Below are 27,116 nucleotides of genomic sequence, written 5' to 3'. Positions count from 1 at the left end.
TATTTATAGTCCCTCTTTTGGATATCGTATTTATCGTCAATCTCTCATCATTCAATGTCTATGATTGGGCAGAGACGGGTGAGATGGCTCTGGCGAGCTGGAAGATCGTCATTTTACGAGCCAACGTCAAACGATCAGCCACTCATAACTAATTGCTGCCTGATAGATGATCCATGTTTTTTGATGGAGAGGCGCTTTTTCATCGTCTTCATCTGGATCTTGCATCCAATATGGTTACTGGACTTTCCCGGGCCCTGGCGAAATACCTTGAATGCACGTTGTGCAGCGATCAATACCAAGCCCTGTGTTTGTATAAAGAAGCTCGAGTCGGCCGACGACATGCAATTTGTATTTTGATGCATAAATAGAGATAAGTAAGAGTTATTCATAGTGACTCAACTGCTTATGTGCTCCCCGACTCGTGCCACGCTCTGTGGGCGGTTGACTGCCTGCTCGGGAGCGTTCATTTATTTTCCTTCCCAAAGGCAAAAAATAACAAGTTAGTTAGTTAACCAGCTTAATACAAGGTGAAGTAGTTAGTTAATGCAAGACAAGCTCAGTATTATGAAGGCAAATACTTACCGAGCAGCGGCCTCCCAAAGTTATATATATGACCGGAGTACCTGTATGCACTCCACCCAAACTCGGCCTTGTGCCCGATGGCCGATGGAGTCCCAACGTTCGGGCGTCCCCAGGCCAGGCAATATTATTCCTCCATCCTGATACCCTTTCCAGGTCAAATCTCGCTCCTTTGCCGTTCACAATACGAGTAGCTGGAGGATGGCAGTGGGTCGGCCTGCTGCCACGCGCGTGATGCATCCCACAGTGCAACGTCGAGGATTAATGTTCCACATGTTCACCAATCGAAGCCATGGTGAAAACATGTCGCTGGCACCGTGGTAATGAGCTTCTAGGGTCCAGGACGGCTGGACTCGATCAAGGAACAAGGGGACAACCAATCGCCATACCTGGGCCCTATTGGAGTGTTACATTCCACCGCAGGGGAATGCTAATAGCTGTTTTCATTCCGTTCAAGAAGCTAGTGACAGCTTTGCCTGCAGGTGCTATAATTCCGCAGGGATGATAATACACGTTTCCCGCTTTGTCACTGCTGTCCAGAGCTGCAAGAGAGATATGTACCCATGGCAGCTGCTATAAAGTGTATGCGCCCTCCCATGTAGCCCGGAGTTGTTGGTTGAAAATATTGTCCCGCGCTTCCTCCCTCTAGATCCTTTCATACAGAGTTGACATATCCAGACATCTCTAGAAAATGCGCCTTCACTCTGTCCTTGCGGTTGCTACAGCTGTCGGCTGTGCGGTAGCCCATGACCCTGTCGTCCAGGTTCCCATGTGTCCCTGGAATGCTGTGATTAATTTCGACAAGACTGTTCCTGACCAGAAACCCTTCCCACAGACAACCATTAGGCTTTGCTATAACAGCAAGACACTCAGCTTGAAGTTTGAGGCAAAGGACGAAAAGTATTTCTACTTCGACCCTTCGCAAAAGATAAACGATGATATCTGGAAATATGAAGTGATGGAAGCCTTTATCTCTACCGGCCATGCCGATCCTTCAACATATCTTGAATTTGAAGTCAGCCCCAACAATGTCACATACCAGGCTTTTGTCTACAACCCATCCAAAAACCGAACAGACGGTGCTCCATTCGACCACGCCTTCATCAGCAACCCCATAGCAGACGGAATCACCTCGAAGACATCGCTTGCTCAAACCCAAGGGAAGTGGACTTCAAACGTACAGATCCCTCTTGCTCTCTTTAACGTGGACACTCCACAGGGCTCGAAATGGCGTATGAACTTTTTCCGCACTGTGACTTCGAAAGAGACCTATCCAGATCAGATCTTGGGTGCTTGGAATTCACCAGACAAAGCAAGCTTCCACATAACGTCGTTTTTCAGAAAGATCGTCTTTGTCTAGGGGCAACCTGATGGCTCAATACCGCTCTGTCTGGAGTTGACACGCCATGAATAAATGTGGAGATCGACCCTAGTTAGCAGCTTAGTTACAGCTCGTGCAAGACGACCTTTATCCTTGGCAGAAGATTTAATTTATTTTAAAATAAGAGAATGTCCCTCTAGCAGCGTTATTTCAGATATTCATCGTTGCTTCGTTGTCTTCGTCTGTGGTTAAAACTGATATCAAAACAAGAATATTAAGCTTCGAGCTCAATGAACCATCACGTGATTGGTTGTGGATTTTCAACCATCTCGAGGCTGATCGACGACTATCCGTCATGATCTGGCTGAGTCTGACAAGGTGTTAATCGGACGGAGTATACGCAGTACATATTCGAGAATGCACAATGCAAGACTGCAAAATACTGATAGAAGGCCAAGAAAGAAGGCTGTAAACCCTTCGGTTCAGCGTGCGGTTAAACTCTTTATTGACAATCATCTTGAGCCTTCATTCATGCTGGACAACCATATTGATCTGGACGGTTTACTGTCTTCTGTCAGTAAAAGATTTACTATATACGAACCCCTTCTTCTTCTCCCTCCAAACTTTTTCAACAAGAGCCCTCAATGGGAATCGTTCATTTCCCTTTTAACCGATGCCCAACTGCAAGAGTTATACGCCTGCATAGTGGAGGTTTTTTCGCCAATGGGCATAACTCATGTAGCAGTCAATGCTCCTATTTCACTTACTACTCGTATTGGAAAAGAGAATAAAGTACGAGGCCCGACTGATCTCATCCCTTTATACGGAGATTTTGGCCCAATGATACCCTCAACAGATCAAAATATAGACCCATCAGAGACAGATCTTCAGCAGGCATTTTGGGTGAAGACTGTGCAAAACTCCAAGATAACCCAAGTTTGGGCTCCATTGTACACAATGTTTAGCCGTGGGAATATCGTGGAGAAGGCTAGAATTCTCGGACTAGAATCAAGTTTTGATGGCTTGAACGAACAGCAACTGTGTCAACCTGTTCAAAAAATTTCCGTGATAGATCTGTACGCTGGAATAGGCTATTTTGTATTTTCTTATTTGAAAATGGGTGTTGCCAGGGTTTGGGCTTGGGAGCTTAACGGCTGGTCCATTGAAGGCCTGCGGAGAGGATGTGAAGCAAATAAATGGGGGATAAAGATACTGAAGATGAACAATGAAGGGATGGTTGATGGGATTGATGACTTGATTGAGATGGTGGAAGATGACAACCTGCGAGTTGTTGCCTTCCACGGTGATAACACCTTCGCTGCTGGTGTTATGCAAGGCATCAAGGCCAAGATGGAGGCAAGGGGCGCTTGGAAGCCAATACGACATGCTAACCTGGGCCTCTTACCAAGTTCCAAAGATACTTGGGGTACTGCCATATCTTTGATAGATCCAGAGATGGGTGGTTGGGTTCATGTTCATGAAAACGTCAATGTTCACGAAATACATGAGAAGCGGGCTGCAATTGTTGCAGAGTTTCAAAGAATACAGTCCAAGAAAAATCTTATAGATGGTCATGCCTCGAGCGAGGTAGAGTGTGTGCATGTTGAGGAGGTCAAGAGTTATGCTCCAGGTGTGATGCACTGCGTTTTCGACCTGAATATCCAACCTTCACAGATTTTTGACCGTGAGAACACAGGGTGAAATTACTTAGCCAAGTTTTTACTGGGAAGAATACTGGCGAGTAGTATGGTATATACACTGGCATTAGAAATCTATTAAACATGCTAAATGGAATCATACAGCATTCTATTCATTCAGACGCATCAGCCTAACAATTTGAACAAGAAAGCTTACGCGCTTGGACTTTTCAAAAATTTGGCAGGAATGTTGGCAAGCACAATATCCATGCTTTCAAGCTTCTCTAATCTGAGGCTTTCGGCATACTCCCTGTCGTGCTTTCTAAAGTGTTCGATATCCTCTGGATGGGTCAAATCTTCCTCTTTCGCATCATCTCCATGGTACTTCTCAAAATGATGAATCTCATATTCGTACTCCATGTCGCCATGGTGTCCGGGTCCAGTTCCAAAATCAGGCAGCTTCTTGCCTTGCTGTGTGAGACGCACATAGTCGTTGGCTGAAATCACACCTGTCTTTAGAGGGTCGAAGATATTAAAAACCTCTCGAAGTATTTGTTGTTTTCGTTCTTCGGTTAATGCCGCATTCGATTCATCATCCAGACCATACGTTCGTCGGACTTCGTCTGTTGTCCATACCCCGGAGTTATCATAGTCGTGTAGTGAAAAGAAGGATCTGGCGTCGAATGATGTGATGTGGTGCTCCTCTATAACAGTTCTTACTTGTCAGAGACACACTCGTGCCAAATATTTTACAAAAAGCAAAAGAGCATTCAGCCACGAAACTGCTGGTTGGACTCGATGTTATAATAAACGTACCCATCATATGGAGGGTTGCCCAGTCGAGGTTGGAGCGATCTTGGTTATCGCCGTGGGACCCGTGGGCGTGGATAGAGGGAGAGAACGCCAGAAGGGCTAATAAAATACTCCGTGGGCTAATCATAGTGAGATATGGTATGCCTTTCGACACTGCGAGCCCTTCAATTGTTGCTGAATAGTGGGATGTATCCTCCACTGGCATATATATCCCTTTGTACTCCGTAGATCTGATAGAGACGGCATACGTTACACTTCAGCGCGAACTTGAGCTTGTTTGCATTGTTTGCACTAGCCCTATCTCATTGCTTATGTAATACTCCAAAAGTCAATTTTGCCTAGCACGAAGAAATATGTCCATGGAGGGCTTTGGTCGTTGATATCAGCAACTCATGCCATACCGTCACCCCGAACGCCCGCAATTGACGCCTACAGCATGGACTCCCTCACTGTCATGCGCCAGGGACCATCTTTGATATAGGATACAGCACACGAGTGTCCTTCTCCCACCCCCAATCGCCGCCCTCCGATGCCCCGTCCATATTCCGCATGATGCAGACATTTTGGCCACGGGCCCAGATACAGGCCTATACCTGCCGATGTGGCTCTTGCTTGAAGAGCTCTACCTCAAATGCTGCATCTAACCGAACCGTATCTGCGGCAAGTCGAAGGCGGCTGTTAATTGGGAATAGCGTTACCGGATTTTATGCCACTTTATTTGCTACTGCTGTTGCATGGGATACTAGCGTCAAGACAAGAAGAAGGATCGAGAGACAACAAGAAATTGAAGCTGTGAAAGCAGAGGTTGAAGCGCTGGAGCTTGATCAACTCCGTCGATTAGAAGCTCTAGCATCAAGGAAGAGGACTCGGACGTCAACTCCATCACAACAACGGAGGGGATACAGTACATCTACAAGGCCGGACACATTTCGGCGCACATACCGTGGATTATCGACCCAGGCTGTCGGAGCTCAATCTCGAAACTCAGAAGTAGAAGCGCTTGATGTGGAATACATCAATCCAGGAACGGAGAACTCAGCAACCCTCCAGATACAATCACACCCCCGCGAGCTAACGAATTACGATCTGGACGTGGACCCCAGGTCTGAGGCCGAAATAGAACGATATGAAAGCGACCTCTCACTTAAGGATATTCTACGGCAACGGGCGATTCTCCGATTAGCTGCAAGACAACTAGCGATTAAGATGATCCTACGGCCTGCTCTAGCTCACTTGTATGCTGGCGTGCCGTTTACTTCTCGGACATCTTGCATCCTCCCGGATATCGAAATAGAAAAGCTTCTGGAAGAACTCGAAGATATCCGGGTTAGAATAGCTAAACTCCGAAGTTCTCGGGATGCATGGTTCGGCGATCTTGCCAGGAATATCACAATAGTGGAGCATGAGAATCTAATCGCAGAGAGGGCTGCTTTGAATGAAGATTTGAAGCGGATGTATACCATGTACCAAGATGACGAATTGACGTCTCGAGATCTGCTTGTCAAAGTTGCGGAGAATATCTTATCGTCGGAAGAGCCATTATCACGGCTTTCCGTGTCTCTAATGATAAGGATGTTTGGTCGGTCGAGGCAAAACGATGTGGTGAACATGATAATTGACTCGATATTCCCGAATGGCCTCATTCTTGGAGAAGGAGTGATTATCGCTACCCTGGACTTCTTCAACAAATCTAAAGATTTGTATAGGTTTGATGGTTTCTTAAACAGGTTGCTCGGAGGAAAATTGCTACGTTTACCGCAGTATTGGAAACTCACCAAGGTCGGCAACATCGAAATTCCAGTACCACCAAGGGGCAGCGACCATGCAATTTTGAGCACACTTATATCTTCCGCTCTTGGTTTTAACCAGCCGCAGAGGGCAGATGCCTGGTTAGCCGTCATGAGACATCGTGGATATTCAGACAATCCGCACATACTAGGATCTTATCTACGATATTATACACAACAGCAGGACTGGGAAAGCGGTGGTTTGCTTCTCTTGAGAGTGGTAGATTATATATCTTCCACTGTGGCGGATAATGAGGGTCAGTTTGAACGACTGATATTATACATGGCCGCCTTCTGCAATTCTTGTGGAAAAGACAGACTGGGGAACTCCATTCTAAAAGCTGCTGCCGCCCATGGTATTGATTGGCAAGATGCCTACAATTCTACCGATGAGAGAATCGTCATTTTGTCCACTTTGGAGCGGTGGCGCGCAGCTGCGGAACTTCCCAAACTTCCGGTTTCCCAATTATCTATTGATGAGAGACACAGAGCCTTTGCAAATAGCGTTAGAGGAGCCATCCAGCAAGCCGTATCAATAACACAGGACCGAAATGCGTCATACCACCGGAGGTACGACCAGCTTGCGTACGACATTCGAAGCTCTGAATTGGTCATCCGTGATTTGAAATTTGAAATGGACAAGGAGAGTCATATGCGACATATGAGGGATTTACATCTCAAGCTATCTAAGCCAAGCCAGGCGGAATCCATCCGGGAGGAAGTTCACTCTTTGGATATAGCCATCCGTGACATTGCATTGGAGATTGAACGCCAAACGCGAAAAGCAGAAATGGCTACTCTAAAATCACAGCTGGACATGATACAGACAATGATGTCTCACCAGTTTCCAAAGGCGGATACGACAACTCAGGAACCATCTATATCTTCTAAGTTTACTGCTGCAAAACCTCATTCAGCTGTCTCCTCTGCCGCCATTGAATTACAGAGACCTCCAACGAAAGTTTCCCCCCAAATAAAAAAGGTCTCAACAATCAATAAATACCCCTTTTCAAACATTCGCAAATCCTACCAATCTTTCCCGTCTAATTGAGCGTTATGCCATCCCTAAAATCATTCATCCATCCTCACACTGCCTTCACCTCCTTCATCTCCTTTACCCTCTAACCTAACCAATCTTCGAGGCATATTGGCATAATCTTGTTCATATATTTTATGTGGTCTATGTTGGAATATTTGCGATGACCTACGCTCTCGAACTTGGTTATATGTACTATTATCGTCTAGGTCCGCTTGTCAGGTGTTGATGAACATCCCTGGCGTTATGTATTATAGATTCAATAAAGGCCTAGCACAAGGCGATATGACAACCTTACATCCCAGCTTGCTTTTATAGGTTATTGTTAAACATTAGCATGCATTGCAGAATATCTGTACCCGTCTAAGGACTCTTGGAATTCTATAACTTTTTTTGTCCTTGTGGATACAAGTGAATAGAGCCGCTTTAGTGCCTTGATAGCAGATAGAGACTCTTGTAGAAAGTGACAAATACACAATCACATTCTATAAGCCGCTATAAAGGTCGCCTATCCGAGTCTAACACTTGTGATATCATTAATAGCTCGTAGGCTGTGGCAAACCCTTTATAAGCTACAGACAAAGTAAACCAACCGTATCATAAAAGATACTAGTTAATTCTCTGCCTGTCTAAAGTCGTAATGGTGGCCTCGGCTAAATTCATCTTTTCTTGCTCGCATCAGATCGCATCTTTTCCTTTCGAGATAACCTTTCGCCAGCTCGAATCAATGCGGATCGAATTTCTCCTTTCGGGAAACTAGAGATATCATAGTACGCAGGAGAAATGTCCTATAGTAAATATGTTAGAAAGCTAGGAAACTAACGCAAAGAAAAGTATATGAAAAGCATTATCAGTAAGCGACTTACCAAGAGCCATTCCCCCTTAACTGCGGTGACAGTTCTAATAAAGCTCTTTGTAGTCAAGACAAACTCATTGTACAAGACCCACTCAGCCTCATATCCCAAAACTGTGCTAGGATGCAATAAAACTGGCTCATTGTTATCCTTGACAGTGCGATACAAGTTTTTCCCTTGACTCTCTTTCTTGGCAACCTGCATGAAAAATCCAGCTACAAGCGCGCGGCGGATATTTTCATAATATTTCTTATCTTCAAATGGGGTAGAGACTAATTCAATTTCCTCCCGCTCCATTATACGCTGAAGCTGTAGTCGGACGTTATCGGCGGACTGCAGAGATCGTAGGGAGAGGAAATGGTCATGGCACCATTGACGAGGGTTAGCTTGTGCTTCCGGCCCCTTGAATGCATGATAGGCATTAAGTAGAGTAAGATGATCACCATCTGGATGGGAAAATAGCGCCTTCATTTCATCTGCACGCTTCCGCTGTGCAACAGGGCGAACAAAGATTTGGGGCACTGAGAGCAGGGAAGTAATAGATAGGATTTCATTAGAGCAGTAGAACTCTGGAGAGCTTATCAGCATCACAGCCAGGGCAGGGTCCAAAGGAAACTCGGAGGCCAATCGACCAAGAGCAGTGAGGTTTCCATCGTCATCTAGACATGCCAAGTAGTTAAGCTCTTCTAAGGCTCGCATCAGGGTTTCAGGAGCTGGAGGATCCATGAGATCAAAGTGAACCAAGTCGTCGATACCAAGCTTCTTTAAATCCAGAACTGTAGAAGATAAATTTGAGCGAAGAATTTCGGGATACGTTTGCTCGATAAGTTCCTTTTTGAAAGCCCCTTCGGTATAGAGACGGAAACATTTCCCAGGTCGGGTACGACCAGCACGACCAGCACGTTGTTGAGCCGAGGCCTTTGAGATAGGGGATACAAGCAGAGACTCCACACGAATACGTGGGTTGTATACTTTCTGCTTAGAAAATCCTGGATCTACCACATACACAATACCGTCGATGGTAAGTGAGGTTTCTGCAATGTTTGTGGATATAATGCATTTCCTTCCGGGCCTTCCTTTGGGTTTTCGGGGTGGCGGTGGGGGCTCGAATATACGCTGTTGCATGGCTGGAGGTAGAGAACCATACAAGGGATAGACTTTCATTGGTCCAGCATCGACTTCACGGATCATCTCGTCTACTTCGAGAGAAATCTTGCGAACGGCATCTTCGATCTCCTCCTCTCCTGTTAAAAACAAAAGAATGTCACCTTCTGGCTCGGTAGCATGAATCTGTAAGACCGTGCGGATCGCGGCTTCAACATAGTCCTGCTCTGGTTCTGGGGTATAGAATATTTCTACTGGATGGGTTCTTCCAGGAACCGCCAGTAATGGCGCATCGGAAAAGTAGCGTTGGAACTTCTGTGCGTCCAAAGTAGCAGACATGATAATAAGTTTCATATCTGGACGACGCAGTACGACTTCCTTCAAAAGACCCATGAGGACATCCGTTGCCATTGTACGTTCATGAGCTTCATCAAGTATGATGGTGCTATACCGCTTGAGATCGTGATCATGCATAGCTTCGCGCAACAACATACCATCCGTCATATACTTGAGTATGGTTTTGGAGCTAGTCTTGTCCTCGAATCGAATGCTATATCCAACCTCTTCTCCAAGCTTAACATCCATCTCGTTTGCAACACGCTCGGCAACTGACATAGCAGCAACTCGTCGCGGTTGGGTACAGGCAACCAACTTTCCTCGAAACTGAGGAAGATCATCGTATAGCACGAATTGTGGAATTTGTGTAGTCTTTCCCGAACCAGTTTCGCCAACGAAAACAAGAATTTGCGATTCTTGATAGAGCTTGAGGAATTCATTCCTATCTAAATATTAGAATTATGTATTTGAAAAGGAGGAGAATGCTGATATGGCAAACATTACCTCTGCTGATGGACTGGGAGGTCGCGACGGGTCTTGAGTATGGAGACATATCGGCTGGAAAACGGTTTGCCTGTGAAAGGGTTCACACTGCCGCTCTCAACCTCATTCGCCATCTCTGCGGTTGTCTCGTGTCTTCTGAAAGCTGCGAGAGGCGATTCATCGTTTATCCCACTGGATGCATCCTCATTCTCATACATATGGGCGAGGTACGGGTTCGATCGAGGGTCTGATTCTGCCGTTGTTTTTAGTCTTTTGGCGCGAGACGCATTCTCACTGTCACTCCGAGCTGCCATGGTGACGAATGGCCGTGACTGCCCGGTCTCTTGGTCTCGAGTCGCCGTCGAGCTGCAGGATGTCCGCGTTCAAAGCTGGCGTCGTTTTGGCTGCTTGAAGTCTTTAAAAGATAAAAAAAATATTCCGAGATAGAAATTTTGGCGGGAGGTCCGCGATAGGAAGGTAAGCCGAGGGAGCCGCGGCAAACTTGCCAAGTCTGGCGCCCACCACAAAATTTAAACTATTTTAACTATCTTTCCCCCCACGACGCCAAATTTGAAAACCGTTGAAAAGCCGGGTGGGATATCAAAATATTGACATCAGTCCCACGGAGTGAGAGCATGGTTGTTGGCTTCCTGTGCTTTCATCTGTCCTAGAGCTAGCTACAGCCAGCCTCAGATTTGGACTTGGACTTGCGCATTATCAGCTGTTGGGTTTGGCCCTTAACTACTAACCAGTCTGATAGGCAGGGGGTTTGACGGCAATTGATCACTCCAAGCATTAAGGTACTGAACAGTAACGCGGAGACCGGATACTCACTATGGCCCAGGCTGATGGAACTCCGCCGACATTTGTTGTTGGACAACATGAATCCGACCGGAAGTTCCGTATCAATAATGAAATATCTCAATTGGCTCATGATAATGGGGTATGATATTTTCATTCCTATACACGCCCTCGACACACTTGTTTCTAACGAATATTTAGTATGATATGCTTACAACACCAATAACGACACCGCATTTTCAATCGCGTGTCCTTTCACTACTGTCAAGCCATCTTTCAACAGTTCATCAGCCAGTCCAGGACGTAACTGGCACATATTTCACCTCGCGTAATTCTGCGCCTCTCAAAATACCCTCATTTACGACCGCAGACACGAATCTGCGACCAGAAGGAACCAACAGTTATGTGGTTGCTGTGTCTAGTCGATGGATAGACATGTGTTCGCCAGATCCACTGATTGCTGATATATCTCGCCAAGTTCTCTTGTTGGAACTGGCTTATGCTGCATTTTGTGGTGTCCATCATGCTATCATTCCTGGTCCAAAACTACACCATGGAGGCTCACATGGGGATGGACTGATTTACTATTCTCGAGCAATTCAAGAGGTTTTAACAACCGCACCATATATTCGCATCAATATTTGGTTACCTGTGGTTGACAATCCCGATTTGGAAGCAGACCAAATGGGAGATATTTCTCCGTTTGCTAGGCCCGAATATTTGGGCAACCCAATGCCTGAAGTATCCCCAAAGTTAGACTTGTTTGGAACCTGGAATGCGTGGAATATAATTAGGAGAGTTTGTAAATATCATACAAGATTAACAGTAGGTAAGAAAAATGTATTTACCCAGAAGATCATTTCACACAAAGACCTCTTTTGTCCCAACCTTCATATCAACTCATGATCAATCCCTGTTACTCCATTGACTCTACCATTGATTCGTGCTAACTATCATGTTTGATATAGCCCTATCGTTACCTCGACAGCTTCCTCCATCCACTGTGCAGACAAGGTGGTTGTCAGAGCCTGTTCGTATACTTACATTGACAAGCACTTCGTTTGTGAAAAACCCTAAAAATTACCCTGTCCTTAGCAAGGCACATCAGTCATACATATTTCGTGCAATGCGAGGCATCCCTCCATGGATCTTTCTCTGCGACGTTGGGCCGATACCTGGACTGGAGAAGATAGACGGCTATTCTCCGACACCTGCTGAGGCAGCACAGGCTCCAAAGAAAAAGGACGACCTGGTGCCGCATCTGTCATATATACGAAACTTAGAGAGGAAACAGCCACAGTGGACTCGCGTGGAAAGCTTCACTCTGGGATATCAAGATTACTTGCAGGCGCCACTGCAGCCTCTCACAGTTAACCTTGAAAGCGTGACATACGAGGTGTTCGAAACGGATCCAGTCAAGTATGAATGGTATGAGCGGGCTGTTACGAAAGCTCTAAAGGACTGGGCGCTTGAAAAGAAACCGACATCCAGTCAGGATGGCCGGGTGGTAGTAGCTGTAGTCGGTGCTGGGCGTGGGCCTTTGGTCTCTAGGGCCATTCGAGCAAGTGTTGAAGCTGAAGTTGACATTGAGCTGTGGGCCTTAGAGAAGAACCAAAATGCATTTGTCCACCTTCAGAGGCAAAACGAGGCTGTCTGGGGCGGAAGTGTGACACTGGTGCATTCTGATATGAGAAGCTGGAAAGGACCAGTTCGAGAAATCCAGGCTGAAGGTATGTCTTTATCCTGACCAAATGATCGATAAGAAATAGTAGTAAAATTGATGCTCAAGAAGAATTATTCTAACATACTTCCAGATCCAGCGGCCGAAAACAAACCTTCGAAAGTTCACTATCCAATCGACATTATCATATCTGAGCTTCTGGGTTCGTTTGGTGACAATGAACTATCACCAGAATGCCTTGATGGTGTTGATCATCTTTTAAACCCCGTTCACGGAATCTCAATTCCTACTTCATATTCATCGCATATTACACCCATCTCAGCACCTCGTCTTTATGCGGATATTCAGAATCAGGCCAAATCGAACCCGGCTGCCCCGGAAACCCCTTATGTTGTCATGTTACATGCATTCGACTACCTTTCAACTACTGCGCCAGCGGTTTCCCATCTTAGTAGCGTGGCTTCTAGCGCTGCGGCCTCTACTTCAACCTCAACTCCCTCTGCAACTCCACCGCCCATGAAAGAGGCAGATACCCCGATTATTCAGGCAGCCTGGACTTTCTCGCACCCGAATCCGAACATACCAGAGGATTCTAGGTTATCAGCTAGACCTTCAAACTCTCATAACACTCGCCAGACTCGACTAACTTTCCCCTGCACTGAGGGCGGCACATGCCATGGTTTGGCTGGATATTTCGAAACTGTGTTATATCGGGATGTTGAATTGTCGACCAATCCTCTCACTATGGATGCTAAAAGCAAGGATATGATAAGCTGGTTCCCCATCTACTTCCCATTGAAGGTACGTAAGTCCTGGTCACATTTTAGCTACTATCTGTGCTAATCACATATTTCTACAGAGCCCTTTGTATATACCTGAAAACTCGGACATTGTCCTAACCATGTTTAGACAGACAGATGACCGGAAAGTCTGGTATGAGTGGTTTGTGGAAGTTTTTATGCATCAAAGTGGGATAGGTCTCCGAGGCGGTAGCCAGCCCAAGCGGATACGAGTAGGAATGAGTGACCTGCATTCTAGTATTCAAGATGGATGCTTGATGTGAGATAAAAGGAGAGGTTATTTCTTTTGGCATATCGGGAAGACGTGCTAATTTTGCACGATGTCGAGTTATTTTTTTGGGACGAAAACATGAAAAGAATTACCAGATTTGGTTTCCTGGAGGAAATGAGCAAAATGAATTACAAGAATCGGTAAATCCACCTTGTGCGATCTGGAAAATTATCTCCCATTGTTTGCAGTGCAATTGAGAGTAAAGATAGAAGCTAAATAACAAACGGAGTTCTATGAATCAAACAAAACCAGTGATGTCTATGCTTCCACGCCAGTCAATCCCTGTCGAATGGCGAGGACACTATCAACAATAACAGCGTCGATGCCTTCATTAACTTGGATCTATGGACACAATGATGGTAAGCAACTGGACAACTTGAATAAGGGGCGTAAAGTAACACCTGGAAATGAACATACCTTGACATTGGCTGGATCATTGTTTATGGTGCCGTAAGAAACGCATACGAGGCCTGACTCCTTTACAACTTTGACAAGCCTGGGGCTTAGAACCAATGGCTCCGCATTGGTAACAATTCCTAGCAGATTCCACCTAGAGGCAAACCTAATAGCCTCCTGGAGACTGCTTGCCCTAATATCGGCAACAGGGCTCACTCCGGAGTCTGTAAGGAACAGAACGGGAATGGAAGGTTGTTTGAAAGAGAGAAGGAGACAAATGTCTGGGTTGAAAGACGAGAAGATCATGTTTCTTCCTTCACCATGGTCATAGACTATACGCAGAACGTTGTCAACGAAAGAGTTTAGTTCCACGGCGTAAGTGTCCATTTCTTCTTCTTCACTTTCATGAAGCATGGGATATTCTGATGGGGCAGGTTAGTACTGAGGTCGATCATGTGCATTTGGAACAGTCAACTTACTCAATTCCATATTAAACCCAGCAGATTTTGGTAGCTCTTTGAAAAGCTCCTCAAGAGTTGCAAAGGGAGCCTGTATGTGGTCGCCACGTGAGTTTCCTTTAAAACCCTTCTTTTTGAAGTCTCTGGTATGCTTCATTCTTTCACTGAGGTTTGGAACATCGAGTTCTTCACCAACTGACATGGATCGTGGTCGTGTCTGCAACAGACGTGGAAATCCATCTTCTGAGTTTGGCGTTCCGCTATGGTTGGATGACTGCTTTCCGGCTGGTTTCCGACCATCGCTGATGTGAAGGAACTAGTTAATGGTTTAGGTTAGCTCCTGGGCACAAAACAAGGGTCTACCGTCAGAGGGGGAGGGAAAAAGTACCTGCTCCAATGTAAGGGTATGGACAGGCGCATCAATTCCTGTCTCACTAACAAGGAAGTCATGATAAATAACGGGAACATGATCCTTGGTTAGTTGAACATCTTCATTTCAATATATGTTAGCATTGTCCCAATAAGGGAAAGGTTGAGAGATTTGCGTACCGAACTATAAACGAGAAGCATTTATTAACGATGAACAATATTTTATGATAGGGTATGATACTTACCTCAACATATGAAGCGCCCAAGTTTGCAGCCGCGATAAAAGACTGGGACGGCTGTTAGGAAAGTCAAATATTTGCAGCAGATTGAGACAAACCTGGACAGTATTTTCTCCCAATTGCAAAGAATGGCGCCCGGCAATATTCTTTCCGAGACCTGAAATAGCCCCGAATTAGATAAGAATAAAGCAATATTGACGGTAGTTGTATGTGTCTTACCTCGATGACCGATGACCATAGGTGATGTAACACTCTTCCAATATGTCTGTTCTTCTGTAATGGACATTTTGGGGTGGCTGAAGGGTGTAATAACGAGAAAATTGAAGGTCACGGAGCCAATAATCTCAAGGGTCTTCGCGGCTATGAGTGGAACCACAAAGTCTCCCTGTAGGTTGGATCGGCTTGACCCAACAGTTGGCTTGAAACTAGACAACAAAGCTACGCCGCGGCCGAAAACTTCATCTTTAGAGCCTGCATATGTAGGTACCAAGTCGAAGACAATCTTGGTTTTGCTGGAGTCTGCCGTATGGAAGACTATTGGCTCTGTTGAGATATTGTCTTGGACAGGCAGATCAATTATCTGGGGTTCACCATGCGCGCCACTTGCAGAGACAACGATTGAAAGCGCGGTATCGAGCTGTGTCAGATGGGCCTCTGCCATGGGGATCCGTTCAAGGCTAACGGGATCTGCTGTCTTTCTCATATCCATTGTTCCTAGGCTTACGAGAATCATGCTTTTGTCTGTCAAGTAGCGATGACCGAAGGATTTTACCGCATCTGGCGCGCGGTCTTTCGAGTTTCGATCATTCAATGAACACTGAGATGGGGGAGATGAAGATACTGCAGACTGTGATGCTGCATCGGACTCAACGCTGCCGTCCGAATTAGCCATGGCTTCATCTAAAAGGCGGGCGATATCGATATGGCCTCTGAGTGTCGCATGCTCCTTTGCAGTCCATCCAGAGGAGTCGGTGGCCTCTAGATTTGCCCCTGCTTCAATGAGGAGTTTGACGATATTGATATTGCCATCCACCGAGGCAATAAACAATGGAGTCCAAGCATAGGTATTCTCTGCCAGCTCAACATTGGCTTTTTGCTCATCTGACCCCTTGAGGAGGGCAGCGGCACACTGATCATGGCCAAATCGCGCGGCTGAATGAAGGGCTGTTTCACCTTGTTCATCTTGATAGTTGATATTCACACCTGCCTCGACTAAAAGGTGGACTATATCAACAAAGTTCGCCTTTGTAGCAAGAGCAAGTACGGCGCTGGATTTTAGAATATTTCTTCGAATTGCGGTCTTATCCTGATTACTGCCTTTCCAGTTTTCGGAATCCAGGAGCGTCTTGGTAGTTAAGGGATGGCCACCGACTACACTTAGATGGAGCGGTGCCATGCCATCCTCGTCCTGCCAAAGTGGGCCATCAATACCTTCGGATACATCAAACATATCCCATTCCTGAAGATGCTCGATTATCACGTCACAGACGGCTTTGAATCCGTACTGAGCTGCGAAGTGCAAGGGAGTCTTTCCTGATATATCTCTTGCGAGAAGCGCGGGGCGCTGGTGAGGGAGCAGGTTGTCAAGGAGATATTGTAAGAACATCACGACAGGGCTGTCGCGCCCAATATGGGTTGGGTGGTCTGATTCCATTACAACTGGCCTCTGAGGCTTCAGTGTTGGGGTAGTTGCTGGTGTGATATAATTTGATGTTTCTGTGGGGAAGTTCAATACCATTGTGGCTGAAGATTCAGGGTCAACTGTTGATTGCGACCGGCCAATCGATATGACCAGACGATGGATGCAATTTCGTTTGTTAATGTCATCTTCTTCCTCGAGGGAAGTGACTCGCTGTAGGAGAGCGGCAAGACAGGCCTTAGAGCGATAGAAGATCGACCGTTGCTGCAGGGATATTAAGACTTTGGTGAACACTGCCTCTCCAATCCCATCAGCAGCAGTCTTGAGGGTTGGAAGCAGATCTAGAAGAGCATTGGTATCGTCTCGTCTAAGAGCATCATCCACGGAGAGTAGGAGGCTGGTAGGAATGTTAAGGATTACTCCGGATGAAGGTTTCTTCAATGAAAGGGCTGAGTGAGTAGAGCTATTATCATCCATGACCTTCTCATGGCCCAGGACAGAGAGCCACTCATTAATGGAGTTGACGGAATGTAAAAGACGGGAGTTTGTGGCGAACAGGGCAGGATTAACTTTGGTTGAGAGGTATTTTATCTGTGCATTGGCGCCGGGAAGCTTCTTGTCCAATTTCTTGGTAATCTTGATGAATCCTCGACGGTTTACCTCGCCATACCACTGCAACTTACGCAGCTGGCCACGGAGCTCTAGTAGAGCAGCCAACAGGTCCTCGGTGTCTTCCGGGTCCAGGTGGGATGGCAAGGTCTCCGGGTGACCGAATCTGTCCTCGAGAAGCTTCAGACGGCGAGAGCAGTCAGAAAACTTCTTATTGTAGAAACTATCAACATCCTCGAGATTTCGATCAAGGCTGTAGAAGAAGCCTGGGGTTGTATTAGTATAATCTAGGGAGGCACAATCGGAACAGTCTTACCAGCTAAATCTGGGTCATTGCCCATCTTCTTAGCTTGGACAGCTGACTTTATCAGTTTCTTCAGGGACTTGTATTTGATATAGGAAGAGCTCCATTCTGGAACCATGTTCCGGGGTAGGTTACGGCCGAACTTCATCCTGGAAAATTTGGCCTGTTCCGGTTATTTCTCGGCTGGTTTTCTGTTTTCTGGGTAGTTAAAAAAAAAAAAAGAAGGTATAGTTCCTAATTATTCCTCTGCTTGTTGGGGTTGCCAAAGCAATGATCTCCTTCAAAATTATTCAAGGTAAGTCGTCTCGAGGCGCGGAAGGTGAAGGGTGTATGGAAACTATGGATGCCTGCTGATATACTGACGAAAAGGAGCGTTCTGGGTATATATAGATATATCAAACAGGACCAGCGGTAAACTAAGCAGCGGATCCGCGCAAACGGACTCGGGGAGAAATTGAAGCCATATTGAGGGGTTGAGACGGGTGTGCTGGTGGGTATAGCTTATATATGGATGGCGTGGAGTGACTGGGGGTACTGGGTGCGTATTGCTTGGAAAAGACAGCAGCGTCCTAAAGGTTGATGCCGGGTTGTACGGTACCGAAGCGTCCGTATGCACTGCTTGACCCAGCCGACGGCCGTCTCCAGGGGGTTTCTCGAGGTTGAAAGGCGCTGGTTGTCAAGCTATCGAAACCGTCAGCCAGGGGGGGTCCTCTTGCAGCCAACCCCCGGGCCATGTAGCGGCATCTAGGACAACCCCCAGACGCCCCGGCCAGCGAGCAGAACGCAAGCACACAACAGGGACCAGCTTACCGTCTCTCTTCCTGGCGTCTGTCTGATGATCCTAGGAGCAGGACTGCGCAGCCAACTCGACAACGCCGTGGAGCAGACAAGGGCCGAGTCTGCTAGTTCACTGGTTGTAGTTACATAGGTCGGCTAAAAACAAAAAAAAAAAAAAGACTCGGTCGATCGCCAGCAGCGAGGCGGTGAGTGGCTGCTCGGGCTTGTTCCTGGCCACGACGAGGTCGCAGACGGGCTATCACTGTCGAGTCGAAGGCGAAGATGAAGCTGCAGCAGGCGGGGGGAAGACGGCGTCGGGGGATGCTGGAAGATGGTGACGGGGCAGACAAAGGACGGAGTTTTTATCCAGAGCGACCAACTGGTTAGTTAGTTAGTTAGTCAGTCAGTTAGTTAGTCAACCAAACTTGCTGGTTAGTGGCCAAGCGACGGCGACGATGCAAAGAAACACTTTTACAACAGCAGCCACAGTCCAGGAGCCAAAGCAGACACGGCCAGGAGGGGCTTGCTTGCTCTTCTGCTGCTGCTGGAGGGTGCAAGGGGGGCCGTTCCGTCTGCTCCGGCTGGTTTGTCGACTCGCTCTGCTCTCGCTGCTCCTCGGCCGTGATCTATAGCAGGACCCTACGAAGCGTATATATACACACCTCGAGGCCGGCGAACCCCTGAGAAGAGCAAGCAAACGACGTGACCGGAGCTGCTGCTCTGTTTGGCCCGCTGGCAATCCATGTTGCCATCCCATGTCTTGAGCCGGCGGCCAGAGATTTTCGACGGTGAAGCTCCGGATCCACCGCGAAGTACCTCGAGATACGAAAGATCGCATAGTGGCCTCGCGGGCGCCAGAGGTAGCTCGGGGTAGCCGACTTGCCGTCTCCAAGGCAAAGCGAGCTCAGGGTGATGTTCGGATCACAGTGTTGAGCTACCAAAATACGTCATATTGCGCTTTGATCCCAATCTGCAGGTGGGATACACACGAAGCGGCGGGAGGGAATATGAGTTAAGACTGATGCTGTGTTCGACCAGTTGCAAATGTGATGCAAGAGACAGGGCTCGGAGCCGAGTATGCTGTGTGGAAGTAATTGAGCCAGGCAAGGAGGAGGGTTTGACAAAACCTCCTGCTCACTCTACATTGTTACAAAGCTCCCGGGCTGCATATGCCAATGTTTGCGGGATATGCAGGTGTGAACAGGGGCTCTTCTCGCGAGAGGATGCTCCTCCCTGGGTGGCTCTGACCACTGCTAGTCAACAAGCACACCGTTAGCAACAGGGAACTAAGTGGGCTGTGACGCAGAAGATCCTGCTAGGGGGGGGTTGCTGAAGTGTCCGAACCACTTATCTGCCACTCTACCGGGTACTCAGTGCAGCATTTGAGATGCTGTCTGTTTGCTCTGGGTAGTTCAAACGCCACTCGACGTATTTCGATTAGCCAATATTGTTGCCAATAGTTTAACCCTTGAAACTGGTAACTATTATATATGGTTCATTAAATACAGAGATTTGCAGCCTTGGCCTTGGTCTAATCAACTCCCCCGGTCACTGCCAATGGTTTCAGCATACGGAGGAGAGCTCTGACATTCGCTTGTTCCTTTGAATGAACAATTCATTTACTGTACAACCACAATGATATAGTATGAATGCTGGTCAACTACGGAATACTCGAATAGCAATCCAGAAATGGTTGAATATCGCGGGATTGAACACCCTCGAAGCTGCGGCCAAAGAGCGTCAACTTCCGATCTCGGATCGAAAACAAATAAAAAAAGCTCCTTAACTAATAAAGTACTAAGACAACAGAGGAATACAAACGTTCGGACGTCCACGGATACTCCGTACAGGCTAGCACGGCGTTAAGTCATTCAGTGCTTTTCTGCGCTGTAGCCAGTTACGATTCTTGGAGAGAACAAGAAATTCCGCCGCCAGGAACAGACACAGACAGACCACCAAAAGACCAACTGCGAAGAAAAACACTGATTGACCCGGGAAAACAGCCTGCCATGAGCCTAGAAAGAAAGGGGAGGCTAGCCCTCCGATACTCTCCATGAATGTTAGAGCCGAGATGGCTTGGGAGGCGTTCGGCATGAACGAGACGAAGTGGCTCTTGAAAAACGCCGGCACCGCAAGCCCGGCAGCCGAGATTGCAACCGCCAGATACAGCTGGACAGCACTGGTTACTCGGGTCATAGCGACCAGGGCCGTCATTTGAATGCAGACAGCTGTTACAACTGTGTTTCGGTTGGCATTGTCGCTTGTAGTGGCTGACTGGCGCCCCAGCAGTCTGGCAATTCCCGGCGCGATGTACACCTTCACCAGTATCTGGAGTGCGGCGCAAGCTGCTGCAACAGAGACTAGGAGACCATTCTCCAGGCTGGCAAAGTGAAAGCGGATAGAGGCGAAAACCATGATCACGGGGAAAAGATGGCCTTGAACAGCTGTGTACAACAGCAGCGATAAGCCATAGGGGATGGCCAGCGGGTTATCATAGAATGGTTGTAATGGTGACAGCAGGACCATCAACCTCGACTTGTCTGATACCCTTTCCTGGATGGACTCTGCATCTCCTGGCCCGGATGATAGATGCTTTTTCGTGGGATTCGGTACGAACACCATCAGGTATACCATAGCGACAGCAAATATCGCCACTGCTGTGGTGAAACTGGCTGTATAGTTTTGAAAGACAGTAACAGCCATAGGCCCCACGGCTGTCCCTACCATATATAAGGCCAATGATGCCGCAATAAGGCGAGATGTCTCTGGTGCTGACGGCGAAGCAGTAGACACATAGATTGTGTTGAGGTTGAAATGAAGAAGATTGTCCGATGCGATGCCTTCAAAGAGCCGCCCTGATACAGCAATTGGAACGCTTCGAAGTGCAACTAGTTTTGTTCGAGACAGTCAGCTTTGATTCTGTTGTTTTCGTCCTACTTTCTATTTGAAGGTATGGGGAGGAATCACCGCCTATCACCAAACACAGGACGCTCGCAGCTCGGCATACGATCCATAAAGCCAGGCCTGCTTTCAGCTGCGTCTTCACTAGATGCTCCAGTGGGCCTAAGATCAGGATCGCTACTGTATGTGCGATTCCATTGGCGATTGCTACCACTGCAGCATATGCACTTTGCTCGCCATCTTTGCAGGCTTTCGGATCAGCGCACAGCAGATTCGCATAGGCATATATGGTTGTCGCTATCGTGGCTGCCATTCCCAAAGACGCAAATAATGATATCGGTAGAACTCGATAGGACACAGTATACTCATTTTGGGTATCATCTTCTTGAGGATGTGAAATATGCGGGTGGAGGTCTGACTCGGCCTGAGAGAGCAACGGTGCTCGTTCGTCGCAAGAATTGTCCATGGCTGTAAGACGACTTATGGCTCCTAATACCCATGGAAAATTGTTCCATAGAATCAAGCGGAGAAACAGATAATGCTAATATGCAAGTTTATACCCCCAAACTTGCGCGGGTTGAATATACCATATTCTCGGCTGCCGGGCTGACCTGGCGGCGGCCGGCAACAACTCCCGAGGCTACTCTAATTAAGGAGCTTGTCCACAGTTTTATCCATGATGTTTCCGGTCGCTATTTACTATCCAAAGCAACATATTGTGACCGTTTGATATTATCATTCACGATGTTGCAGTCGCTGATGACGATCGAGGCTGCCCTCCGCACAGTGCTCAGGGAATTCGATCAGCCTGACAACGCTGCATTACTCGCTTCACTTCGAAGAGTTGACCAAGGGGGTGATATAAGAGTGACATCAGCAGCAAATAATATCATTGACTTAGCAAATAAGGTCATTCAGACCCTCGAACCTGCCCATTTGGCACTCGCTGATCATTTGTTCGGTAAGCCGAGGCTTCGACCCCTTTCGACCAGGAACTCCCCAGAAGACTAAACAGACAAACAGCGTACCAAAATACCCAATGCCTGGCTGGAGCTGTAAAGTTGCGGATTGCTGACCACCTCTCTGATGGGTCTCTGAAATTGGAGCAGCTGGCTACAGCTAGCAAGGCTCGGCCGGATCGGCTTCGCCAGATACTTCGTCTCCTAGCTAACAACGGCATTTTTCACTATGATTCGGCCACCGACACTGTGCGAAACAACGAGGCATCGGAGATGTTGCAACAATCACATTGGACGCAATGGCACCGCTGGGCTAGTGTTTGTGGCCATGAGTTCTACGAGATGGCACGAGGACTTCCCCAGTCGCTGGATGAGGAGGCAGCTCGTGAGTAACCACTCTATAGATGACAGAAGAATTTCATCAATGTTCATTGCGCTGATATGAAATAGGTTCTCCGGCGCAGATCCATTATGATACGGATGAAAGTATGTTCAGCTTTCTCGAGAGCAATGGGGCAATGGTTCGCCTACGGGGGTGTATGGGAGCGACGGCCATGGCGCAGACCCCTGGCATGGTCTCCGCATACCCATGGGGCGAGCTAGAGGGAACTACCCTAATTGACCTCGGAGGTGGCGATGGCTCCCTCATTGCCGCGCTCCTTCGAGCATTTCCTGATATCCGAGGGGGCGTCTTTGATACACATAGGGTACTACCTTTCCTCCAAGAGGCATTCCACTCACCGGCCGGAAAGTATGCAGACGTTGGCTCACGCATCTCTTCCGAAAATCTCATTGCAGGCGACTTCTTGACTGAAGTGGTGCCCGCGGAAGCATATGTTATGCGCTGGTGTTTGCATGACTGGAACGACGAACAGGCCCGAAAAATTCTTGAAAATATCCGTAAAAGCATCATCAAAGGTCCGGTAAGCCGGCTGGTGGTGCTGGAATCGGTGCTAGCCGATGGTAGGTGCAGTCGGATGTCTAGAATAGGGGATATCAATGTGATGGTTACTGCTGAACATGGCCAGGAACGTACCGAAAGTGATTGGAGAAGATTAGCTTCTTCATCTGGCTGGGAGGTCGCAAGAATTGCTCCGTTGCCAGGCGCTTGGCCATCGGCTATTGATCTGAGACCTGGGATCACCTGTCAAAGATGAGATGGCCACCAAGTGATGTCCTGGACTTACCAACCTCATTGCTCACAATACTAGCAAAATAGATATCTATTCCTGAACTTTCTTCTCCACGTCCGAATTATTCAAGATGAATTGATAGTATTAAGCTAAGTCAAACTACTTTTGGCTGTAGCATAGTCTCAACTGCTAATACCGCAGGCCTTCGACCAATAGTTATAAACCAAGCGCATTTTGTATGTTCGATATATATTTTCTGAGTCTCACACATATCTAACATATCTATCGCCCAATGCTACCTAAGTCCTATTTATAGCTGTATGATGTAGACTCCCCCGTCTCAGAACTCCTGAATATGGCATCAATCATGCGATATCGAATCACAGCATCATCGAGTGTTACAATCCGAGACCTGTCGTTATCTAGCCACGCTTGGTACTCAGCTCCTTGAGATGCAGTGTTTTCCAGTTTGATCTCCTTCCAGTCCACTGGCCCCTCCCCGGAATCAGTCTCAAACAAGCAAGGCGGAATAGCATGAATCATCAAACTAGGACCTTCCATCTTTAGAGATCCTTTTTCTCCAGTAACAATCCACTGGAATAAATTCGGACTGGTTGGTGGATGCGAGTACATGCATATTGACGTCGGAATGTCTTGGTCTCCCATTTTACCATGGAGGGTGAACGTGTCCGGGGCATCATTGAATTGACCTGTCTTTGGGTTGCCTTGGGCATCTTTGAGAACTGGTTTCGGAAATTGCATACTCGTTTGGGCATTTAAAGTGGTAAACTCGCCAAGAAGGAATACCATGGTGTCGATGAGATGGCCACCAGCAATGGTCACGATGTTTGCACCTGAGAATGGCCTGTTAGTCTGTCGTTCCTTTTGTCACACCGAACTCTGCCCGTTGAAATTGGGGAGGTTACCATTTTCTTTATCATGGGAATGTCTCTTGTCGGCGTGGAACTTTAGGAAAAGGTCATCAGTCACCACCAGGTTGGTAGCCAAGATCCGCCCTAGAGCCCCCGTCTGAATGATTTCTTTCATCTAAAGTCACCTTGACCGTTAGAAAGGGTTATCTAGTACAACAATTCCAATGGTAGAGCCCATAAACTTACCCTCAGAACCTGAGGAGCGAGCCTCGTTTGAAGGCCGACCATGCTCTTGATCTGCTGCTCGCGGGCTCGTTTGGCCAACGCTTCAGCCTCCACCAAGTTGGACGCAAAGGGCCATTCGACGTATATATCCTTGCCTGCATTAATAGCAGCCATCGCTAACTCAGTACGACGAGGGACCTTGACCGAGATAACGACTAAGTCAACGTCGGGATCTCTGGCTAGGTCGTCAACCTTATGGTAACCCTTTTCCCGCGGCAGGCCATGGGCGGCAGCAGCTGCCATGGCCTTTTCTGGCGAGGACATCGACAACGCAACGATTTCATAGTTTTTGCTCAATGAAGTTGTTGTTAGGGGTAGTTTGTGGATGAAATTGGTGCAATGACTGGGATCTGCCGACAGACCAACGATTCCGAGACGGATACGACTTGTCATTGTGAGCGATGTATGTTCCACAAAATTTCTAGAAAAAAACTATGTTGACCAACGGATCTTCTTGAGTAACTAACATGGAATTTGGGTCGTCTATAAAAGTTATCGAACTGCGTTTGGTTTTGGTTGCCGTCGAGTCGCCGGCCAGAATCTTCGGGCACCGAAGAAGCAACGGAGTATCAGCCTCACACCTGAACCTTGCCACGTTTATTTCTTGCGTTGTTTATAGATTCAATCCCCTTTCCTTTTTCTAAATGGAGTATTTTTTGTGTCACTCATCGGATTTTGGGTATAGCAGGCGATCGGTTTTGTCAAAGCCACGGCAGTGCATTTTTTGTTTCCTCCCCATCTCTGGCCTCGAGCACAATGAAAGCAACATCCCAAGGCACCATGTTGCGCCGCCTCCATCGTGCAGTGACTCTTTCCTCTGAGAACAATGAAGCTGTCTCTGTTTGGATAAATGACGATATTCGCCCTCTGCCACCCTCCCGTCGCACTTGGTCGACTTTGACCTTTGTTGGATGGTGGTCGGTTTGGCAGCTCAGTCTCACCAACTGGCAGCTTGGCGCTGCTCTTGTTGCATCTTCGCTCTCCGTATGGCAGACCATGATAGCGGTAATATTGGGAAGAATCATTGCAGCAATCGTGGCTGTGATGATAGGATATATCGGGGCAGAGTGGCACATTGGATTCCCTGTCTATTCAAGGGTCATCTGGGGTATTTTTGTAAGTAGGGTGAGGTTGGCAGTTTCAATGCATGCATTAATCTAACGTGCCGTTCCATTACCCAGGGCGCCATCGTCCCAACCGTGATACGTATCGGGCTCACGATCGTTGGTTTCGCCTTCCAATCATACACTGGTGGCCTTTGTGTGTCGGCCATTCTGGCGGCCATATTTCCTTCATTCAACAACTTGCAAAATACTCTCCCGGAGTCTGCACATGTAACCACGCAGCAAATAATCGGATGGGCGTTATTTAATATTATATCGATCCCAATGCTTTATCGTCGGCCCGAAAGGAGTGAAAAGCTGATGATAGGGATGAATGTAATATCTTTTGCTTCACTGTTGGGAATCATGATATGGTCCTTATCTTACGCCAAGGGAGCTGGGGATTTGATTCACCAAGCTTCAGATCTCCAAGGCAGTTCTGCCCTGGGGTTTGGCATTCTTCAAGGGACTACAACGGTAGTAGGGACGGTTTCGATTGCACTTAGTAGGCAAAATCCTTAAAGTGTATTCCCGCGATTTAGCTGCACAACAAGCTGACTTGATATACAGCTAGCCAGATGGATTTCTCCCGGTTTGCGCGAAAGCCTAGCGATCAAGTTTTCGGCCAATGGTTCACATTCATCATAATTGGGTCTGTCATGCCGCTCTTCGGGTGCCTGACATCATCTGCGACGCAGAAGATATATGGGGAACCTCTGTGGAACCCTCCTACCATCCTAGCAATGTGGTTGCAAAGGGATTATAGCTCAACGTCGCGAGCAGCGGCCTTTTTTGCTGGCCTCGGACTGGTCAGCTCCCAACTGGCCTTAACGGTTGTTGATAACGGTAAATTCTTCCCAAGCCATAAACCTGGTGCTTTCTGACATTATGAATCTAGGGTATTCGGTTGGTATGGATCTCTCTGGGTTACTGCCAAGATATATCAATATCCGTCGCGGATGTTATGTTGGACTTATTCTTGGGATGGCACTCTGCCCCTGGGAGTTGCTTGCTTCTGCAAAAACGTTCGTCAGCGTCATATCCTCATTCTCAATTTTCATGGCCCCCCTTTGCGGAATCCACATCAGCGATTACTGGATTGTTCGACAGCGGCGTCTCAAACTCTCAGATCTCTACCACTCTAGACCCGATGGAATATACTACTATACCTCCGGAGTTAACTGGAGGAGTACCATCCCTTGGTTAGTAGGATGGGTTCCACTGCTTCCAGGATTCATACATAGTATAAATCCTACCATCATGATGCCCATCGGAGTCGATCGCTTGTATGCACTCGGCTTTCCCTATGGGCTTTTAGCATCAATGGCAGTCCATACTGTCATTAATATGGTATTTCCACCACCAGGAATTGGGGATATTGACAAAGATGATATGTTTGGAACGTTTACACCAACAGAAGCGGCAAAACTAGGAGTTAGCTCATCGGGAGAGACCGATGATAGTGATGGGAATTCCGCCCAAGGTTCCGAAAATGGGGCTGAGAAGGTTTAGATAGATAACCCCCATATTTGTGTTTTGTCTGAAACAGACTGTATATATGTTGTCCAT

At 47.3% G+C, this 27,116-nt stretch overlaps 11 protein-coding genes across 11 annotated transcripts; 6 read left to right on the top strand and 5 right to left on the bottom strand.

Annotated features, from left to right (window-relative positions):
• Positions 1 to 1,270: 1,270 nt before the first annotated feature.
• On the top strand, positions 1,271 to 1,939 carry ARB_03106 (uncharacterized protein; the record flags this gene model as incomplete). Its single annotated transcript, XM_003010359.1, has 1 exon — positions 1,271 to 1,939. The coding sequence occupies one exon, from the start codon at positions 1,271 to 1,273 to the stop codon at positions 1,937 to 1,939; it is 669 nt and encodes a 222-aa protein (XP_003010405.1).
• A 378-nt stretch (positions 1,940 to 2,317) lies between these two features.
• ARB_03105 (uncharacterized protein) lies at positions 2,318 to 3,601 on the top strand (the record flags this gene model as incomplete). Its single annotated transcript, XM_003010358.1, has 1 exon — positions 2,318 to 3,601. The coding sequence occupies one exon, from the start codon at positions 2,318 to 2,320 to the stop codon at positions 3,599 to 3,601; it is 1,284 nt and encodes a 427-aa protein (XP_003010404.1).
• Positions 3,602 to 3,750: 149 nt separating this feature from the next.
• ARB_03104 (uncharacterized protein) lies at positions 3,751 to 4,555 on the bottom strand (the record flags this gene model as incomplete). Its single annotated transcript, XM_003010357.1, has 2 exons — positions 3,751 to 4,241; positions 4,354 to 4,555. 2 exons carry the CDS (start codon positions 4,553 to 4,555, stop codon positions 3,751 to 3,753), a joined length of 693 nt encoding a protein of 230 aa, XP_003010403.1.
• Positions 4,556 to 4,902: 347 nt separating this feature from the next.
• Positions 4,903 to 7,188, top strand: ARB_03103 (uncharacterized protein; the record flags this gene model as incomplete). The annotated part of the gene is made up of 1 exon (XM_003010356.1): positions 4,903 to 7,188. One exon carries the CDS (start codon positions 4,903 to 4,905, stop codon positions 7,186 to 7,188), a length of 2,286 nt encoding a protein of 761 aa, XP_003010402.1.
• Positions 7,189 to 7,832: 644 nt separating this feature from the next.
• Positions 7,833 to 10,264, bottom strand: ARB_03102 (uncharacterized protein; the record flags this gene model as incomplete). The annotated part of the gene is made up of 3 exons (XM_003010355.1): positions 7,833 to 7,961; positions 8,040 to 9,909; positions 9,972 to 10,264. The coding sequence occupies 3 exons, from the start codon at positions 10,262 to 10,264 to the stop codon at positions 7,833 to 7,835; spliced, it is 2,292 nt and encodes a 763-aa protein (XP_003010401.1).
• A 521-nt stretch (positions 10,265 to 10,785) lies between these two features.
• Positions 10,786 to 13,495, top strand: ARB_03101 (uncharacterized protein; the record flags this gene model as incomplete). Its single annotated transcript, XM_003010354.1, has 5 exons — positions 10,786 to 10,893; positions 10,953 to 11,580; positions 11,720 to 12,481; positions 12,524 to 13,233; positions 13,292 to 13,495. 5 exons carry the CDS (start codon positions 10,786 to 10,788, stop codon positions 13,493 to 13,495), a joined length of 2,412 nt encoding a protein of 803 aa, XP_003010400.1.
• A 266-nt stretch (positions 13,496 to 13,761) lies between these two features.
• ARB_03100 (uncharacterized protein) lies at positions 13,762 to 17,665 on the bottom strand (the record flags this gene model as incomplete). The annotated part of the gene is made up of 7 exons (XM_003010353.1): positions 13,762 to 13,845; positions 13,921 to 14,321; positions 14,379 to 14,673; positions 14,746 to 14,791; positions 14,972 to 15,122; positions 15,185 to 17,500; positions 17,530 to 17,665. 7 exons carry the CDS (start codon positions 17,663 to 17,665, stop codon positions 13,762 to 13,764), a joined length of 3,429 nt encoding a protein of 1,142 aa, XP_003010399.1.
• Positions 17,666 to 20,145: 2,480 nt separating this feature from the next.
• On the bottom strand, positions 20,146 to 21,661 carry ARB_03099 (uncharacterized protein; the record flags this gene model as incomplete). Its single annotated transcript, XM_003010352.1, has 2 exons — positions 20,146 to 21,182; positions 21,232 to 21,661. 2 exons carry the CDS (start codon positions 21,659 to 21,661, stop codon positions 20,146 to 20,148), a joined length of 1,467 nt encoding a protein of 488 aa, XP_003010398.1.
• Positions 21,662 to 21,741: 80 nt separating this feature from the next.
• ARB_03098 (uncharacterized protein) lies at positions 21,742 to 23,311 on the top strand (the record flags this gene model as incomplete). Its single annotated transcript, XM_003010351.1, has 4 exons — positions 21,742 to 22,156; positions 22,219 to 22,539; positions 22,605 to 23,117; positions 23,145 to 23,311. The coding sequence occupies 4 exons, from the start codon at positions 21,742 to 21,744 to the stop codon at positions 23,309 to 23,311; spliced, it is 1,416 nt and encodes a 471-aa protein (XP_003010397.1).
• Positions 23,312 to 23,593: 282 nt separating this feature from the next.
• ARB_03097 (dimeric dihydrodiol dehydrogenase, putative) lies at positions 23,594 to 24,837 on the bottom strand (the record flags this gene model as incomplete). Its single annotated transcript, XM_003010350.1, has 3 exons — positions 23,594 to 24,141; positions 24,214 to 24,334; positions 24,406 to 24,837. The coding sequence occupies 3 exons, from the start codon at positions 24,835 to 24,837 to the stop codon at positions 23,594 to 23,596; spliced, it is 1,101 nt and encodes a 366-aa protein (XP_003010396.1).
• A 363-nt stretch (positions 24,838 to 25,200) lies between these two features.
• On the top strand, positions 25,201 to 27,059 carry ARB_03096 (NCS1 allantoate transporter; the record flags this gene model as incomplete). The annotated part of the gene is made up of 4 exons (XM_003010349.1): positions 25,201 to 25,560; positions 25,626 to 26,052; positions 26,118 to 26,393; positions 26,446 to 27,059. The coding sequence occupies 4 exons, from the start codon at positions 25,201 to 25,203 to the stop codon at positions 27,057 to 27,059; spliced, it is 1,677 nt and encodes a 558-aa protein (XP_003010395.1).
• Positions 27,060 to 27,116: the final 57 nt, after the last annotated feature.

The sequence above is a fragment of the Trichophyton benhamiae genome (assembly GCF_000151125.1).
Source record: "Trichophyton benhamiae CBS 112371 chromosome Unknown contix01456_5.r1.exp, whole genome shotgun sequence".
Lineage (NCBI taxonomy): Eukaryota > Fungi > Ascomycota > Eurotiomycetes > Onygenales > Arthrodermataceae > Trichophyton > Trichophyton benhamiae.
This window is presented reverse-complemented; position numbering and strand designations above follow the sequence as displayed.